General features: G+C 40.9%; 1 protein-coding gene across 5 annotated transcripts in view; it reads right to left on the minus strand.

The window, feature by feature from the left end:
- TAGAP (T cell activation RhoGTPase activating protein) overlaps nucleotides 1-20,709 on the minus strand; it is a 757,603-nt gene that overhangs the window by 150,938 nt on the left and 585,956 nt on the right. For all 5 annotated transcript variants that reach the window (XM_069607892.1, XM_069607891.1, XM_069607890.1 and 2 more), the window contains one exon: nucleotides 2,135-2,302. In XM_069607892.1, the coding sequence (XP_069463993.1) occupies nucleotides 2,135-2,302 (168 nt within the window). The remainder of the gene's footprint in view (nucleotides 1-2,134; nucleotides 2,303-20,709) is intronic.

Raw genomic sequence — 20,709 nt, forward strand, 5'->3', positions numbered from 1 at the left:
ATTGTTGTTCAGCGGGCTAAATACTTTGTATTGATGGCAGAGCTTTCTCAATTGCAGCTGCTGTACTATGGAATGCCCTTCCCTTTTCCCTTTGTTCCGTGGCTAATTATTTGTCTTTTAGGCATCTCCTTAAAACGTATTTGTTTTAATTTGTGTTAATCTGTTATCTTTTGCTTGGGGACCTTTTTTCTCTCTCCTTCTACAGCCTAGCACCAAGATACCTCTGGGCGGATGTCGCGCTTTATAAATGTCTTTAACATAACATAACACCAACCTGAAACTGAACCCCACAAGACAGAATTATTCCTCCTGTGAAAGCCTCAAAAACAAGCCTCAGTCTAGACTTGGCTGGCCGAAAATTAATATGGGGGGAGTACCACCTCTTCTCAGGACCCACACAAAATCTCTCATGCTTATCATTGACGATAACCTCTAATTCAAAGCACAGATTGCAAAAAAAAACTTGTTTCATTCTCCATGTTATGCAAGGCAAACGCTTCATGCCCATGCCATCTTTCAGAACCTTATCTAAGTTTCTATCCCGCTTGAATGACCATAAAGCCTTCCTACCAGATCTCCCTGTTGCCAACATGCTAATCCGCCTCATTAGAGGATGAAGAAATCTGATCACATGACGCCCATTCTCAAATAGTTAAACTATCATATCATATCATGGTTCCACTGAACCTGCCTTCAAGCTCACAACATCTTCAAAACAGCTATGCCGACCAGTGCCCGATGAATTTTGGAAGAAAAACTGGCCATACCGTGGTGATAGCTCCACACAAGGATCCAAGCCATCACCAAATTAGAAACAAAGAGCACACAAAGTAGAAGCAAAGCAAAGTAGTCTTCCCATGCTAAGACCCCAGACTTCAAAACAGCATACATGTATGCACCGCCACCGAACTAGCGCCCCCGTTCCTGCACTTCCGAAAAGCGTAAAGATCCTACTCTTCAGGCATACAGGACCGATGACTGATAATCACAGAGAACCCTTTTCGAATGTAGCATTGATTGTACCCACTATTGTGCAGTGTGCCGCTGCCTCAGAGCTGGGCTGGGTCTATATAAATACCCATCATTACATGACAATGTGTCGTGTCAGCATGTCCGAAGCCCGTGCATCCATGTGCACCTTTATCACACTTGGTGAATTTATCATTTTTTTAGATATCTGTTTCACTTGATCTTTTCCTGAGATCTCCAAAAAGCTTTTTATTGCCTGGCTTTCTAAACTGCACTAATGGGTTAGATCCTTAGCCCTCCAGGACTTGAAAAGTTATTTAAAATGTACACGCTAAGGGTTGAAGCTTAAGTATTCAAATTTGATATGGTGTACAAAAAATGCCTTCAGGTGGAAAGGTTCGATAGTGCCAATGTCCCCCAAAAATTGAAAGTGAGCACCATATTTTTTTCTCAATACGGATAACAGTTTTTCTGTATATTATTTCCCTGTTGTAGTATCTCCCAGAAAACAAGCGAACTAATGCATAAGTAAATTCAAAGCCATTATTGAGTGATACAAAGTTACTTAAATCTACATCACATTCTGTGCCCTGTAATTACAGACCCGAAGGAGTGAGTCTGTGCACACCCGATGCAGCTCATGGTCCACTTTCTGAGGAAACAGGACCGTTCTCCATGAAACACTAAAAGAATACGGATCATTTTTGAAAATGGGTCAAACCATGCTGGTGTCTATAGGGTTTAGTGTATGGCTCATATTCATACTTTTCAAGAAGGTCACGAAATAAACAGCACAACTCTTCCAGGAAAACTGTGTTATTGAAAACATCCACTTCTCAGATTTGGTAAAGAGAAAAAGGCATTCAATTGGGAAGATTGGAACCTGTTTGATTCCACTCATTGGGGTTACTGGGGATATTCCAGTTAGCGGATTATTTCTATACTGCCATTAGAGTGCCTGGAGACCATGCAAATGGCAGCGGTGCGTGGTATCAATCTACATCACAACACATATCTGCCCCGCGGACGGTGAAAAGTCCAAGATGTGCAGTGTGCAGTGTTCTGTACGAGTAGCAATGCTAGCAGGCAGAGTCCGACCCTGTGCTGATGGTTAACATCTTCTGGGCGTGGCTCTTTTGCATTCTATAGGTCATTCAGAACTCACCGGAAGGAAGCGAGGCAGACGCTACTGGGCCAGACTAAGATGATAGAATATCGAGGGTTAACATGCAGCTCACGGGCTTCCTCTTCTTCCTCTTCATCTTCACCACAGGCCACTGCCCAGAGCTCGCAGAGATCTACCCTGTGTTTTAATCTGAAGCTGGTGCCAGATCTGTGAACAAACCAGAAAAAAACTACTCATTTCTTGTATGGGCTGTTGGATCGGGTGATTTTCAATACTTAAAACCATAACAGGAGCAATATTTTCATCATCAACATTATCACCTTCATATGCTCTTTTCCGCATCTGACAGTTGGTCCAAACCTTTTTGTATTCCCCGTTCGGCTCTACCATTTTAGTCAACATTAGATTTCACTAGTCATCTATTAATGTTTGGTACTGAGAGAATTAAATAACTGACTCCTTAAGACACAAAAAATAAAGACTGCCATTCATTACCTTCCGGCCACCTTCGTCTAATCACAGTCCGTACTAAATGAAGGCAGGAAGCCTTCATTTAGTAAGGATAGTGACGAGACGGGTAAAATAGGTGTAATGAGGATTACCATACGTAATCGTCTTCTACCTTCTGTCCACCCGTTCCGCGTCAAAATCTTTACTAATTGAAGGATTCCTGCCTTCATTTAGTAAAGACTGTGACGAGGCAGGTGGACTAAGGATAATGAAGATTACCATACGTAATCTCCCTTTTATGTGAGTGAGTGTGAGGGGGAGCAGAATGGAAGGCACATAATTACATGCTAGATGATGCTAGATGATGGGAGCACACAAGCAGTCAGTCACTGTTTTACCTGGGACTACTGCAGCCTCGTCAGTGCGGCACATACTTACATATTACACTCCAAGGTTTTAAAAGCAAAACACCCTTGCCCTTTCTAAAATCCTGAAGATCAGCTTGTCACCTCAGATTGTGAGCAGGGCATTCAGTGTGAAACATGAAAGCTCCGGCAGTCAGATGCCTTTTCAATTCTGGCATCAAGTTCTGATCCGTGGGAGAAAGTGTGTGAGAAAGGAACTTTCCTTTGATTTTATCATTCCAGTATATGGGGCCGAAAGGTTGCGACACTTGAAGGCAGAGGAGTCCTCGCCACATTTGGCCTGGAGAAGGCAATCATAGTCTAGTTGCCTACGGTGTAGTGGCCCGCAATGCGGCAGGCCCAACTTCCAAACAACTCAATACCAACTTCTCCCCTGCACATTCTAAAAAATGCATAAATATGTATGTATGAAATACCGAAATGACTTCGTTTTTATACAACATATCTGTTACTTTTTGTAGTGTCTTAGAGACCTGTGCCCTAAACAACCTCAACCACATACCAAACACAGTCAAATTATTTGATTTGGTGTAATAGGAAAGCTGGGATTTGAGACCAGGTTTCCTTGTGTCCCAGTTTGCAAGTTGACAGCCTGCTACATCTCCTACTATCCCGTATTCAGTTTTAAACCAATGAAAAATTGTAGAGAAGCTAGAGAATTCATTGGCTGAGCTGAGCGAGAGCTGAGCTAGTGGGTTTAGCCTTGCTCAAAGAGCCCAACATTTCCCGCCATGGCAAAAGACATATACCTGGTCTCCTGTCTCTCCTTTCAACCCACAACACAAAACACATACCCTGTCAACCCACTCCCTCCAAAACATAAAACCCTCGTGTCTTCCTGCACCACAAGACTTACACCTGGCTTCCTGCCTTTACAAGAGTAGACATTATGTCTATGGTGTTATGCAGAAAAATGACTCTGGAGGCAACAGGTAAGATGATCAAGCTTCTTTATTCCTTAGCTTCACAATTCAGTTGTCATCAGGTGCATTAGTTCATTAGGAGATGTAAGGAAGCTCAGGGAGCCCACTGCCCTCCCACCACCTAGGCTACATTATTCCAACTGATTCAGGTGGAACACTCAATCATCCCACAACATTACAGCGCACACCTAGATTTCTACACATGAGCCCGCTCAGTCAGGCATGCAGGGAGACAGGGAGGCAACAGGAAGGACAGACCCTTACACCTCCCTTCCTTCCAAAACAGAGACAGGTAAATACGGCCCCAACACCTTCCTTCCTACTACAAACAAGGCACACACACACACACAACATCCGCTTGGCAAGCCTGGCAGTAGACCCCACCCCACATTGCTACATACACTCATAACCAACACAGAAAACTAGACTGCTTCTACTGACCACTGCCATCGGTGAGTCTCAAGGCTGCCACCCTTGAGCACTAGCTCCCCCTATATGGGCTCAACTGTACATTAACAATCCAAAACCAACGTAACTGCACAACACTCACTCCTGCCATCAGTGAGTTTCAAGACTGCAACTCCTGAGTGCTAAAACTGCCCCAATCATTGAGATGCCAGACTAACCTCCAGAAACACTTGCGGCCAGGTAATGATGATGTAACCTACCAAATTCCAAAATATGATGCTACCACAAACACCTCAATCTCACCATCCACACAAAATGCGATAACCACTTCACACGCTTTGCATTCCATCGATTTCCTTACATAACAAAATATTCAAGGTTCTAGACGGGCCTCAACCTACTCACTGATCCAATCAGTCATTTAAGCCGACACAGGACATCACGACGCCCCAACAATACACTCTCTGAAAGGCTTCCATAAAGTAACAGAGACATTCCCATACCGCAAGCTGCAGCCTTTTACCACTCGATACTTTTGCGACACCATCCTGTGATGAGAACCCACACCACACACTAGCCATGACTGCAATGTGGGAGGCATGCCACCCACACCAGCTACCGCAACTCTCCCTACATCTGCACACACACACCGCTGTGCACTATGTTGCTTGTGCACAACTAACATGTCGAAACTCTGCAAAATGTTAAACTAATCACACATCCATGTTGCACTAACATTTCATATCCATGTTGCTAACATTCCGAAAGGTCCTTGTTGCTTCTGTGCAACACCTGAAAATGCCTCCAAATTTTAAACTGGAAGAATAAATCCAAGCATCCATCCATCAGCACAAACCATAAGCATACTCCAAAATAAGTAAGCACACTACCTTGAAACTATCATTCAATCTGCACTACTGTGCTAATGGCACAGGCGTGCTAACTGCTAAAATACCATCCCGCTGCAATGGTTATTTTGAAAATGAATCTCTGCCGCTCAAAGCACCTGTCCTTTTTTAAATGTTTTTGTTGTTGTTGACAGTGTTCAACCACATGGCGAAAAGTACCCGATCTCGTCCTCCATGATAAAGGTCATGACATTTAACAACCGCACAATGGAGCGTTCACTCTGTGTTATAATGGCACGGACATGGCTTCCTGCAGTACCAATCAAAGTCAGCATGCTCTCTGAGACAGAGACAACGGGAGGCCACAGAGCCCCGGCATTCAGGTACTCACTTCACAATGACACAATCCAGCAAGACGTGATGTTATCACGTTCAGCAAACGACGATGGTTGACTTCTATGCCTCTGTCCAGCACCCTGGCTATTTCCCTGCCAGCAGCTTCAGCACACATTGTATTTCATCTTCTTTCCTGATATCCTGGGTGACGTCTCACCAGTTAAGTACTGTACAGGTGCTCCAGCTATTCTTCTGCCATAAGCCTTCTCCTCTGCAACTCTTTACCCTCCCTGCGTGGTGGGACATCTTCTGTGGGGGCAGTGGGTCCTCCCTTTCTTTCTCCTTTTCTTTGCTCCTTCCTCCTGCACCCGCCACTCCCCACCCAGCCGTATAATTTCTCCTTTCTCCTTCTCTCAGTTACCTGGCTTCCTCTTCTTCCTCTGCCTGGATCCGTCCGATGACCGACTTGTCATCAGCTGTTATGCAGGTAAATGACTTTGCAGTTGTTAGAATATAACAATAATATGCATGTTTCTTAGCCCTAAGCTGATCCCTTTTTGCGTTCAAAACCCTGTTCTTTTAGCAATGTTCAAAAGGGGTTGCATTTGTCAGTTTCACAGAGTAAATCAAAATGGAAATGTGTTCATGGTTTTTTCTATCAGTCATTATAAGAACGTGTTATGACAGAAGAAGACTGGGTCCATGTTGAGGGCATGTTTTAGCTGTCTGGCCTTCACTCATAAACTTTGGTGGAATAATATTAAAAGCAGGACCTCTTCTTCAGCGAATGAGAAAAGCTGCTTCAAAATTGTTTCATTTTCTAAGCTAAATGCTATGTAAAGACTGACTGCACTAAGCAAAGGTTAGTTACACACTGAATCATAATGTTTAGCCCGTCCATTCTTGTTGAAAGCACAGAAGGTATCTTTAAAAGGTTGTGCAAATAGGGTGACCGTTGAGGGAATGAAGCGCAGGCGGGTTGTGTGTTTAAAGACCTCAAACATAAGTCACCAACCATGAACTGGGGGGTATGTGATTGAGCCATAACGCAAAGTAAAGACTCTTGACATAGCAAGAACATCTGTTGAGTATTCAATTTGTCCTGCTCTCTTGGTATTAGGTGAATTATTGTGTATGTAGTTTAAACATATTTGTGTTATTATCTTTTGCAATTGAATAATGAATGACCTATGTTGATGCAGGCTCAGTTTTGTATAAAAAGCAACCTTGTGAACCATTCAGGAACTTCACTTCAGCACTTGACATACATTGGTAGTGGTTTGAACTGAGGTCCCCTCGAGTGTTTTTTATTTGTATGTATATGGTATGTTAAATTTGACCTGCAATCTTGAAACCCTGTCTCAGATGTTCTATTTTGTTTATATTATAGTGCTTAGAAGTCTCAAATGGCGCCCAACGTAGGGCCCCTCAGAGGACAAGGGTATTTCGATTTCTAGACATGAAGGAGAGGAATCAGCTGATTAATGGCTTAGTTTCAGGGATCCCTACTATTATGGAGATTTGATTTTTCAGTGGTTTTCTCACCATAGACGCCCTCACCCGGCTGGGGCCCTTCGAACTACACGTGATATTTCGCCCAGAGCAACTGAGACAGAACTTCGTTAGTAAATATAGCTGTCTGGGCAGGTAAGACATGATTGAGTGGGTTAAATTGGAGGTATTTAGCAGATATCTTCTTTGCCAGGATAGGGCTTTATGATACCTGGTCCCAGTAAGCTCTGAATGTGTTGGTTCGGACTTTGTTGTGTTCGACCAGCGAACAATTTCGAATTTGGTCAGCCTGCACCCCCTGAAAGTACCCCGGCATATGAAATGTATGTCAAATATGGGTTAGGAGCGATAGTATTCCACTTTTCATGGCACAAACAGAATACAAATACACCTAGTTTTAGATGGCCAGAACATAGCTCTTTTGCTGTATCTGTAATTCAGCATTTAGAAACTGTGTTATTAAAGAATAAGGCTAGAACCTCTGACTTTGATGTTATCCACAATTGGCGCAAGGAAGCCACGCAGAAGATCAAACATGAAACAGAAATTTGCTCGAAGACATATGTCACAGGCTGATAAATCTTTAAGACATGATCATCAAAAACACCAACAAAATAATAGAGAGATAGACAGAGATGGCCAGATACAAAGAACAGGAATTTACTCCGTTATACCTACTACTACCGAAGATCCCATAATAGAACAGATTCTCAATAAACCTCACCAACATTTTCTTCCATTTGCACCTCCTCCTCTATATGGTCAACCTTAGAGCTCAGAAGTATTAGGGCCCACAGGCACTAAACTCCCTCCCACTCTTCCCGATCCCCAAACTCCCCCCACTCGAAGAAGATGACATATCAGATGCCAGCATAGATCCTCCCAGTGAATATATATATGGCCCATTTACTAAAGAAAAGGCAAGGAAACTGGCACCCTTTATTAGGAATAAACTAGCTGCTTTAATGCCTACCCAAAGAAGGAAATTGAGGGAGCAGGCTATTCCATTAGTATTGATTTGAGTCAGACAGAAGGTGGTTGACAAAGTACTTGAAACCCAAGGTCCAGAGGGACTAATTTTATTAGAATGTTTGGATGATGAGATATGAATCCAGTGGGAACAAACATTGACTTCATCAGTTCCTAGGGAATTGCAAGATTTAAATCTAGCTGCCTTCTCTAGGCATACAGAGAAGGATGAGTTTTCACATGTTAAAGGACTTTGGGAGATAGTTGATTAAATGAAAGGACTAGAGAAAGCTTGATTGGAATTAGAAGATGCAACTAATACTTCTGAATATGTCCAGCATCCCGCTATCACAGCATGTAAAGTATCTTGTGTAGCGGATGAGGAATTACAGTTACTTACACATTACAGCTTTTAGATGGGCCACCACTTTGACCCCTCTTTCGGTCAGTATGTTACCGAGATGCAGATGCATGCTATGAAAGTAATGTTGGATACAATTATGCAGCGAAATGAGGAAGGCGAGATAGAAAATTCTGCGGAGTCACAACACTTGAAACTGATAATAGATCATGCATCCATAATGCGCATCCCAGAGCAATTCATAAACTTAATGGCACTTTAAAAATTATGAAACCCACCAAGTTGTCAGCTTCCTATGCGGGAGGTGCCGCCTGCTTACATACCATACCAAAGCATGTCACACTTGATGCTCAAGGAGATCCTGTCCTTGATAATCAAGGTGAAACAATTATGCAGCTTGTTAAATACGACACCCAATTTGTTCACATGCCCTTTTCCAGGCAAGAGAATTAAATCCATTAAAACAGACAAACCCTACTGGGTTTTATAAAGAATTAGAGGCAGCTTTGAGTACTTCTATTTTATTTATTTATTTTCATAGCGCTCACAGAGCCTGCGGGCATCGAGGCACTGTTACAGGAATTGTTTATTTTTGTTTTGTTGCTTAATTGTTTTTTTTGTTGTCTTAGTTGCGTATTTATAACGCGCTTAAATACCCAGAGGTTTCTAAGCTCGGACCCGGGGATCAAACATGTGTTGTTTCATGTTGTTTTGTTTCCAAGGCGAACACGTTGCCGCTGAGCTATCCTCCTGGGACATCTATCTTCAATAGTGGGAAATTACTACACTGGCAGGGCAACAGATATTTGTAGATACATTTATTCAACAATTATTACCAGAAATAAGCGTTCTTATAATGCACTAAAATATTAGGGAGCCCCATGTGGTGCAGCTATGGTAGGGTTTGTAGAAATACAATACAAATAGTATCCACACCGCTGAGATGATTTTTCAAAGAGAGATTAATTCATCTTTCATCTATTGCGTGTATCCAAAAAAGCATATCACATCAAAGTTTCCCCATTATGAATCTAAATGCAAGCATGAGGGACGATTTTTGCAAAAAATAAACATTTATTTTTTATAAAGGTAGAATAGAAGAAACCTAGGAATAATATGAAAAACAAAGATTATAAGAAAGAAAAACTCTTAAAGAATTATTAATCGGCAAAGAAATTAATATTGTCAAATACAAATGGACTGAATCAAAAGGACAAAATGAAAATTTAAATTGCAATGAACGGCACAGAATGTACTCAATTTTTTAAAAAAATCTATTTTCAAGTTCGTTTTGCAGTTTTTTTACTCTTGTTTGCAGGTCTGCCAACAAGAGTAAAAAATAAACGGAGGTGATATCCTTTTTTGGATACACGCAATAGATGAAATATGAATTAATCTCTCTTCAAAAAATCATCTCAGCGACTTGTGTACTAGTTTTATTGCATTCTTATATTGCAATCAGTAAGTGCCTGGCAGACTAAACCACCATCAGATATTTTACATATGGCTCAATATTATGAAAACAGAGTGAATGAAGAAAAAGAGAAAGCAGAAAAGAAGACAGTGGATCTTAAGACATGAGTGTTAGTACAGCAAGTACAACAGGGAACTAGGGAGGGCCATTTACTGGCACAAGAGGAAGAGGTGTTGGTCCATTTGTACCATTTTCACCGCCCGGGCCCAATCAGTGTGCATATTGCAAAAAGCAGAGCCATTGGAGGGTGCAGTGCCTAGCCTTGTTGAATAGGGGAAATGGAATGTATCAAAGATGGGGAAGAGGACGTCAGGTAGGACAGGTAGGAGGTCAGGGTGGAAGGGTAACACCAGAGCCTGCTGCTGGCTCTGCTGAAACTACTACAGCCCCAGTTAGCTCCAACATTTTTAATAATCCTGATGATGCTTTGTCACTAACCAATACAACACTGAGTATTTGTCTTGGGATTCTTCAGAATAGGACAGTCCTCAAATGAAACTGGAACCAATTCCCATTCCTGTGGATCAAGCAGGACCCTACATCCACATGAGAGTTGGGAGACAGGAACATCGATTTCTAGTAGACACGGGCACAGAAGAGCTCTATAAATCATGCTAAAGTTCCTGACATTCCTTTGAGTGGGCATACCAATAATTCAGTAGGGTTCGCTGGAACACCTGTAGCTAGTCAGGTATCAGCAGCAGTACCGGTTCTCTTAGGACCAGCAGCTAGTGAGATACCATTTTTATTAACTAGACAGTGTGGAGAAAATGTATTGGGTTTGAATTTATTGAAGAAATTGTATGCTACTATTTATTGTACTCCTGATGGAGTACATATTACAATATGCCCTTCACAAATTGATCAATTCTTAGCAAACAATTGTGTGGAGTAGGTGGGCACAACCATATATTTGTAAAAGATACTTTCGTTAATGCTTACTTTCATAAATGTAATTCATTCAAAAGGAGCTACTTGGCATAGAAAAATCCTATGACACAAGGATCAAAATCAATAGATAAGAGAAACAAAGTGAACTCACTCAGTAGGCCTATTGCTCACAATATGCTCTTATAAAAAAGGTGCAATTAATAGATACAAGTTTTTTAGTTTGCTTTGAACAGAAAATCTTTAGGGTGTGTACAGATACGTAGACTCTTTGATAAAACGTGCCCACATTTCTTTAAATACTCTTCAGAGGCAATCTTGCCAGTGTTAGCTCATTAACCAAATCATTTTCGGAATTACATTCCATCCTCAGGGCTGAGCTCTTCACAGATTTACTGAAATGGTATTGCCTGTGTTTCTGGGCAGTGATTCTAAATGGCTTCCAATCCAGCCATCAGTCTCCCTAATCCTGGTTAGTTGTCAGGCATTCTAAAGAGGACCGCTCTCAGTCAGGGATGCAGGGAAACAGGGAGCCAACAGAAGGATAGACCCTAATATATGGTAAATACTATAATTATCATGGACCTTGTTTCATGACGTAAGTTGTTTTCGATATTCTTGACACATAAATACATTCAATAAATGATTCGTAACGTGCATCCAACTTTCAATTTGTGTCCCTTTAGAGAGTGATGCATTTACAAACATTTTTTAGCCTCTATGTCTCTACATCAAATACATTTTCTGGTTAATTGCATCAGGCATATATATCATATGTATACATTTTTAGCAAAATGTAGTTGTAATGGCTTTACTATCAGACCCAATTATCAATTGTTACATAGCAATTTAAATTCAAATTACAATGCATTAATAGGTACTATCAATATTTACTATTGTATTTTCTACCCGCAGGAGCAGGCCATAGTGGCAGACCGTTTTGGGTCCATGTCCGTTTTTGATGCAGGTCCTGCTCAGAGTGAACCCGGTGTGTGGGTCCTTTCATGGAACATAGCAGGTGTAGGCATATAATCGTATTTTCTCGCAGGCACCAGCAAATATATCCATTAGAGTTGGATGGAATTTGTTACTTTTTTAATGGACTAAAATCAGGTACACTATTATTATGGACTGTCCACTCGTCCGATCAGTTGCAACTACCTAGCCATGCAAATAACCAGTTCTCTAAATGGGTTTTTATGGTTAGGAATTTGGAAATCTAATAATGAATGTATGTACAATATTACATTATTTCTAACCTGCCAATTTAATTTTCTCTCCTTTCTCCCCTGACCCTTCATCCTTGACAACCCCTTTTTTTCTCTCTCTCCTCGCTGACATTGGATTTATACTTATATTGCATACGTTTCTTTTGGATTATGTTTGTTTCAAACTGTGATGGACCAACTTCGTCCTTGTAAAAATTTTTTTATGGCAAAATGGCAATAATTTGTTTACCCATTATTTCTATGCAAATGGGCATGGTTTATTTATGCTCTTTATCAGAACACTGATCATTGTAACAACAAATACGCCCTGAGGACGGCCCGGAGAGGGCTGAAACACGTGTTGGCGTGCAGTGTCCATTTTTGTTATTAAAATACATTTTCTGATAGACATGGAGTGTTTACTCTTGTGACTAAATATTTGTCCTATCACTTTTTACTTACTATGCAATGGTCTAATTACTTAAGCAATCGATAAATTGTCAAGTGTTACTACATGACTGATTTTGAGGGAGCGCTGATTGGCAGGCTACACTGACTTTGTTGTTTTCTTTTGTATATGAAGGGGTACCGAGAACTTACCCTTCTAAGCACTGCCACTGCTGCAAACCTCTCAAACACCTAATCAATAAGGGTGCGCGCACCTACCCACATTGGGGACTTTTTCTCGGAATCTATTTACTACGGTTACCTTTCCCCGGGAGTGCAGCACAATACCCACTAAATAACCCTAACTGCCACCTTGAAGATGGCTAAATATTTACAGAATCGTGATGAGGATAGCGCTGCCCTTTTTGCCCCGCGTGGCACAGACAGTAATCCCTTCAAAAACCGGTTGCAAAAAACCGAAACACTGGTTCAAAAATTTATGAAATTGGAACGCTTAAGTAAAAAAGAAATCAATAAGTACTGGGAACAAGTATCATTGAAAAACTACCTTAAACAAGATATCATTCCCAGGGGCTTACGAATACTTATATTCCCAGACTTTAATCATCATGATGACCAAGATCTCGCTTCAGATTGGGAAGCTAACCTCACTGTGAGTTCTGAGAACATGATGAAAATCCTTGTACAACACGCTGAGAGGGAACATACCAGAGTAACCGCTGAAATTGCTCAGGTTCAAAAAGAAATCTCAGAAATGTCTAACGCTGCAGCTTCTAAAGACAAAAATTATGAGAAAATGCACAGTATCTTAGAAGATTACCAAGACGATATCAAAATTAGGAAATTTAGGAAATTTTATCGTGATGAACGAGACTATATCAATGACAGAGTCTACACATTTCAGACTAAGTATGATGGTGACCAATCACACATCAAGACTCCTAACACTTCACCAGTTACATCAGATCCTGACTCTGATCAGGAACCATCAACAACGAATGTAGCAGGGATCCACAACATAGATGAAATATCTGAGGAAAAACGTCATAATAGAAGAGGCTTTTTGGCTGAAATTAAAAGATTCAAAAAGGGCAACGCTCAGAATCCCAATACTAATTACAAGAATGTACGTTTTCAGAAAACACCCCCTTTAGGCCCCAATATACCAACCACCCCAACAACGTCAGAGGAGGAAGAGGAAGAGGAGCTAAGAGGAGAGGGAACAGGAGACATAAGGAAAAGATTTACCAGATCAAGTCTCAAAATATCCAAACCAAGGCCAATCCTCAAAACCTAGTCATTAATCTCTCTGCCAAACAACTATCACCGCAACAGATCAATGTTCTCAATTATGGCCTTTCCTTTGCACCCAGCTCGAAAGCCAATATGACTGAGGTCCAAATAGACCTCTATAAATTTACTAGAAAACTGAAACTGAAAAAGTATTTTCACAATAAACCAGTATTCTTCCAACAACAGATTTCATTACGACCGATCAGCAACAAAAGCATACAAGAGATTGAAAATGTACACCTTCTGGCGAACCTTACTACGGACAATGCCCAATCTATCAGTGATATCCAAAGAGACCTAGGGATACACCAACGCAATATGGATATAACTGAACATAAGAACAGATCTAAATTCATGCCACCCATTTCAGGGGATAATATTATAGATGTGTTCTACAGGTCTATTACCAGGGAAATTCACCAATATATAGATGGTCAAAATAAGGACTTTTGCAGTAAAAAACCCAATCTTTCCAAAACAGAACAAGAGGCACTTTATGAGCTCTCGGGTGATAATTCCATTGTGATTAAGGAGGCAGACAAAGGGGGTAACATAGTTATCCTCAATAAAACGGACTATATTAGAATGGCACAAGCACACCTAGATACCCCTGGTTGTTACCGTAAACTGATGAGCAACCCGACAACTCAAACAGTTCAAGAACTTAAAAGCTTGATTGGTGAGTGGCACCTAAAAGGGATGCTCACGGATGAGGAGAAATCCTTTCTCACTAACACCACACCACTTATGCCTACCTTGTACCTATTACCCAAGATACATAAACCATTTGATAGTCTCCCATCAGTGAGACCTATAATGAGCGGACAAGGGGGGGTCACAGAGAATTTAGCAACCTATATTGATTCCTGTATTAAGGACCTAGTTCCAAAAATTCCGGCCTTTCTTAAAGACACAACTCATGTCTTACAGATCCTGAACAATATTGTATGGAAATCGCATTACCATTTGGTTACTCTTGATGTTACTGCCCTGTACACCTCAATTGATCACTCACTAGCGATTAAGACATTGGATTACGTCTTCAGACTGCACTCAGCATCATATGCAACTCATGTACAAATGTTGAAGAATCTGGTTGACTTTACACTAAATCACAATCAATTTATTTTTAACGATGAGTACTATACCCAAACCAAGGGAATTGCCATGGGAGCCAAATATGCTCCAGCTTTGGCAAACCTCTTCATGGCATACTTTGAGGACCTATATGTGTTCTACAACAACCCATATATTGAGTTTATTCAAATTTGGAGAAGATACATAGATGATGTTTTTGCAATATGGGCAGGCACACCAGAGCAGTTTCAAGAATTTATGCAATACCTGAACCATAACCAATTTGGGATACACTTCACAGGCCATATTGATACTATCGAAATTGAGTTCTTAGATCTTAGAATCTATGTTGATAATCAAACTTTACAAACTAGTACATTTCGTAAAACAACTGCAGTCAACTCTATCTTGCATGCAAAAAGTAACCATAGAAGAAATGTGATTGACAATATTCCTCGAGGAGAATTCCTTAGAGCTAGGAGAAATTGCAGTCAAGACGTGAACTTTCGCTTAGAATGTAAGTCAATAGGAACCAGATTTCAAGAAAGAGGCTACACGCAAACCAACATTAACCATGCACTTAGGAATGTGAAAACAATCACAAGATCTGCTTTACTTATCCAGTCCAAAAAATTGGCTGAATTTCCACAACATGTGAACTTCATAACAAAATATTGCAGTGACTCCCAATTTATATATCATATTTTCAACAAACACTGGCATATCTTACATTTGGATCCAGATTTGGAGACTCACATCACTGAGAAACCTAGAATAATTTTCTCTAGAGCTCCTACACTTAGAAATTTATTGTGTCCCTCCTTTATGAAATCTGGTTCCGACAGACAGTCTAACTGGCTCACACAGAACATCAAACCTAATGGATTCCACAAATGTGGAACTTGCAATTTCTGTCAATTTGCCCTATCGCCAACTAAAATATTTTCTTGCCATGGCAATCTAAATTTCAAAATTACGGACTTCATGAATTGTCGCTCTAAATATATTGTGTATGGAATTATATGTGTCTGCAAGAAAGTTTACGTTGGCAGTACCATCAGAGAACTGAGGGTAAGAATCAGAGAACACCTTGCAAACCTTAACAGCCAAGACATTAATCTACCATTTGCAAGACACTGGCAACAAGAACACCAACTGGCACATAGAAAGGACATCAGATTTGTAGGACTACAACACATAAAACCGCATGCCAGAGGTGGTAATCGAGAACTCTATCTACGACAAGCGGAAGCCCGATTGATTTGTAGACTGAGATGCGTTCTACTTGGACTCAATCAAGAACACGAACTTAATGTTTTTCTCTGATATTGTATGTTTAAATCTTTATTTAATGTTCAAAGATGTTGCGACCCTGTGTGGCAGGTGTAGCAACACGGAAGGGTGGACTGTCCATTTGCAATTTAATTATGACACGTTAGTTTCCATTGGGCCAATTAATCGACCTACCACTCCTTAATTTCTTCATGGCAATTCAGCTAACTAGAGGGTTAATACTCAAAAAACTTTTTCCTATTTATTCATTTATACCTGATCCATTTTAGAACTAGACTAATTATATCTATCCAAAAAACTCTAACCGCAAGATACTGAATCACTGATTCTAACTAGGTATATTTCTAAATGCATTATTTATTGCACCCTTCTATTGTTACTCTCACGCCAAACCATGACCTAGAACAATAACACGGTCTCCTCCAACTCCCGCTAGCTTTACACCAATACGGCTAGTTTGCCTAACTGAGATTAATTATCAAATTACACTATCATCAACTTAAAACCAACTAATTGTACTTTATTATATCTTAGGAGCCATAGTGCGCCTATTAACCTGCATACATCCGATACCTTTCTTGAGTGAAAATACTCAGAAATAACAAATTCTCGAATCCTACAATCAGTTCACAAACTAGCACAAATGTAAGAACGCTAAGAGTTGCACTCAAACTAATTTCAATATACCCCTGTTCGGTTACGTTCGTAAGCCAAGGGACAATTGTACAAATGCTTTTCTTTAAATCTCAATTGACTTCCTACCTAACTTGAGTATTCCCCTCACACCGCCTGAGTTGCCAGGCAACGGCAACAGGATGGTCACATGACCAAAGCCATTAAACAGCCTGGCTGAGCAACTATAGGCCAGCACAGCCGCACCCACATTCCTTCCAGGAAGCCGGAGACAGACGGCAGAAACCTGCCGAGCTGCACACGCATTTAGGCGTTTAAAGGTTAGTGCTTCGTTCACATAGTAGAATTTGGAATCTTTGCAATTATAAACATTTATCCCGTGTTACTTACAATAGTGTCTTCTTGTACTCGCACATTTCAGAACTTGTTCGTATATTCGAGAAGCCAGGACCATTAAGCAAACTCCCCACAATCAAGTTACCTCACCTTAGGTAAGCGCTTTGTAGAGTGTGTCATTGTAGAATTTCGCAGCTGCAGTGGCTATATTATTCCAGTACACAGTGCACCTATTAAGCTACAACATATAATCGTATTTTCTCGCAGGCACCAGCAAATATATCCATTAGAGTTGGATGGAATTTGTTACTTTTTTAATGGACTAAAATCAGGTACACTATTATTATGGACTGTCCACTCGTCCGATCAGTTGCAACTACCTAGCCATGCAAATAACCAGTTCTCTAAATGGGTTTTTATGGTTAGGAATTTGGAAATCTAATAATGAATGTATGTACAATATTACATTATTTCTAACCTGCCAATTTAATTTTCTCTCCTTTCTCCCCTGACCCTTCATCCTTGACAACCCCTTTTTTTCTCTCTCTCCTCGCTGACATTGGATTTATACTTATATTGCATACATTTCTTTTGGATTATGTTTGTTTCAAACTGTGATGGACCAACTTCGTCCTTGTAAAAAAATTTTTATGGCAAAATGGCAATAATTTGTTTACCCATTATTTCTATGCAAATGGGCATGGTTTATTTATGCTCTTTATCAGAACACTGATCATTGTAACAACAAATACGCCCTGAGGACGGCCCGGAGAGGGCTGAAACACGTGTTGGCGTGCAGTGTCCATTTTTGTTATTAAAATACATTTTCTGATAGACATGGAGTGTTTACTCTTGTGACTAAATATTTGTCCTATCACTTTTTACTTACTATGCAATGGTCTAATTACTTAAGCAATCGATAAATTGTCAAGTGTTACTACATGACTGATTTTGAGGGAGCGCTGATTGGCAGGCTACACTGACTTTGGTGTAGGCAAATACATGATAGACAATAGGTGGCTGAAGTTTATCTGTGGCGTTCAGTAATTTGCCTCCAGTAAACATGGGCATTAGATGCACCACATATTCAGGGGTATGTGACCTTTGCAATTCCAGCATGGAGTCGAGGGAGGGTTCATCCCAGTGGCGGGCTAATTACATGGGTGGACCCATCGCTGCTCAAATCAGCAAGGAAGGTGGAAATAGGCTCCCTGGACCTATTAGAAGTCCAATTGAAACTCAAGGATGAGTCTGAGATGTTGTTAATGACTTTTTATAATAGGATCTTGACAAAGAGAGGGGCTGTTTTGCTCAACCTGCTGGTCGAGCGGATCCAGAGGTGGAGGTCGACCAAACAAGGTGTGCTAAAGATTTTGGCAATGGGGATCTTAATTTGCAGTTCAAACCCTTGTGCACCCTGACGGACATCATGGATGAGGAGGACAGCCACTGGAGCATTGGGTCATTGCATGTAGCTAGTCCAACAGGCAGCATTGGAACACAAAGGAAGTGGTGATTCTGTTCATAATGGCAAACATAATGGGCACTTTGTGGGGATGCACCAGCCACATTAACCCTTGAAAGCACTCAGGGGAGCAGGATTGATTATATTCTTGCAAATGTTGAGATTTCAGACCTAGTAAAGAACTTCAAAGTCCATAAAAGAATCGAGAGTGATCACCACCCCTTGGATTTGAAAACTTTACTCAGATGTGGGGGTCCGCGGCAGGCCTATTGGGGGCCCAGTAGATGGTGCAGTTTTAGTAGAGGTACATGGACATGCTAGGCGTAATATTAGATGGGGCAAGCTAAATGGTGAAAAAGCGTCCCTATGGCCTATAGGGATATCCTTCCAGACCTGGGCAAGGTAGCTCGGGTAAATCCCACTGATGTGCCCACACTAGTATGCCTGCATGAGAGCATAATGTCTAAGGTTGGGTCCCCTGCACGAGAGCATAATGTCTAAGGTTGGGTCCCAGTTTTCAAAACCTTCGAAAGTAATTTGTGCATTAACTGGGTCCACAACGCCATGGTATGATAAAGAGTGCAGGCAGTCAAAGAGAAGACTAATTAATGGGGCCAGAAGCACATTACTGCCAAATAGACAAGGATTAAAACTGTCCAGAGGAGCATACTGTAGGCTTTTGAGGGCCAGGGCAAGAAGAGGGCATGGCATGAGGAGAAGTGGAACGCCATGCTTAATGCAATTGGCAGGGGGATTCAAAGGCCTTCAGGAGCCTAATGGGGCAGTGTACAGATTTGGAGTGAGTACACACCAGGGATATATAGCGGAGCAAACTTGTGTTGGCTACTACAGTCTTTATGATAGCAGTAATACTGTAGTTGCAGCAGAGTGCTCATCACCCAGAAACAACAGAGGGTGTTACCCCGCTGGTGGTATCAGGTGAAGAGGTTAAAAAAGCATTAAAAATGCTTTGAGATTCAATTAAGTATGTTTTATTCTCAAGATTGTCATTATTCTGAAATCATTAAATTATGCAACTCTCAATTTAATCAATGAAGTTGTAACATATTGACATATTTTCAATTTAGAAAAACATTAATTTCATGGTCCATGTTTAATTAATTGTGTACGGTCTGTAAATGGCAGATAAGTGGCTCTATTTGCCTCAATTTATGTTCTCGATTACCACATGTCATATCCAATTTAATTTGTTTCACTCCTACAAATGTAATGAGTTCTTTATTGTCCAACTGGAAGGCATCAACTCCACCCATCTTGAACACCGACTAGATCCTGCAGGAGCACACGCCTTGAACTGTTTCAACATTGACTTGCCATTATGAAAGAACGTTTTGACTATCTTGACAGCAGCTTCACTGCAGTAAAGCACCTAGAAGCCTGGGTTGCCCCTAATAAGCACCAAGGACAAGAGATTAAAAGTATTTGAACAGGCGCTGATCCCCTGTTTTGCCTCATAGGACCTTTGTGACTTTAAGTCCCCTTCATTCATTTTGAAAGATATCCGTACACTTTGACATTTTGCTAAAGATTTATTTGCCTGAGCACCCATGTCTACAAACCCAGAATGCCCCTTTTCTGTGAAGCCTGTTTTCTCTTTGTTCTCCCTTACTTTGGTGGGCTAATAGTATTTTTTAGTTGTGTGAATTTCTGTTAGTTTAATTCAAGATTCTATTTTTATAGAACATTTTTTGGAGATCATTTTATTTTGGTATCACTGTTCCATTGTTGTTCACATTGCTGAAGAGTATAGCATGTCATTGACCCACATTACTAAAAGAGGTGAAGGATGTATAAATGTTAGACTGTGCGTGTTTCACCTTCATGATTGGGCTCACTGCTGGTTTAGTACTGGTGTGGGGGTTGGAAGATCATTTACCCACTTCTAATCCCTGTACTCCTGCAGTGCAGAAGTCACTCTGTCTCACCTACTCAGCCCTAAGACGCCAAAATAAAAACACACACATCCCAAGACTATTGAATGGTACAGCGTCTTCACAAACTATCCAGAGTAACAGTACTTCACTACCCATTAGAGACAACTTTGTAGCTGCCCAGAGAAATGAATTCTCACTGTGGTCTGCCTTCGAGGATGTGTTCTCCAAGGAGGAAGAGCTTCAGAAAACAGGACTGTATTTAGTAGAGCAACGGGGGCTCCTTTATCAAGTAGAAAATGGGTCCACTGGAAATGGAAAAAGAAGCTACAGGTTGCAAGCTCCACCCATTTTTAGGAAAGCAGAAATAGACCTGGTCCATTCTCATGAGACCGCGGGCACCCCGGGGATAGAA

Source organism: Ambystoma mexicanum, chromosome 4q (genome assembly GCF_040938575.1).
Source record: "Ambystoma mexicanum isolate Mex_15411 chromosome 4q, UKY_AmexF1_1, whole genome shotgun sequence".
Lineage (NCBI taxonomy): Eukaryota > Metazoa > Chordata > Amphibia > Caudata > Ambystomatidae > Ambystoma > Ambystoma mexicanum.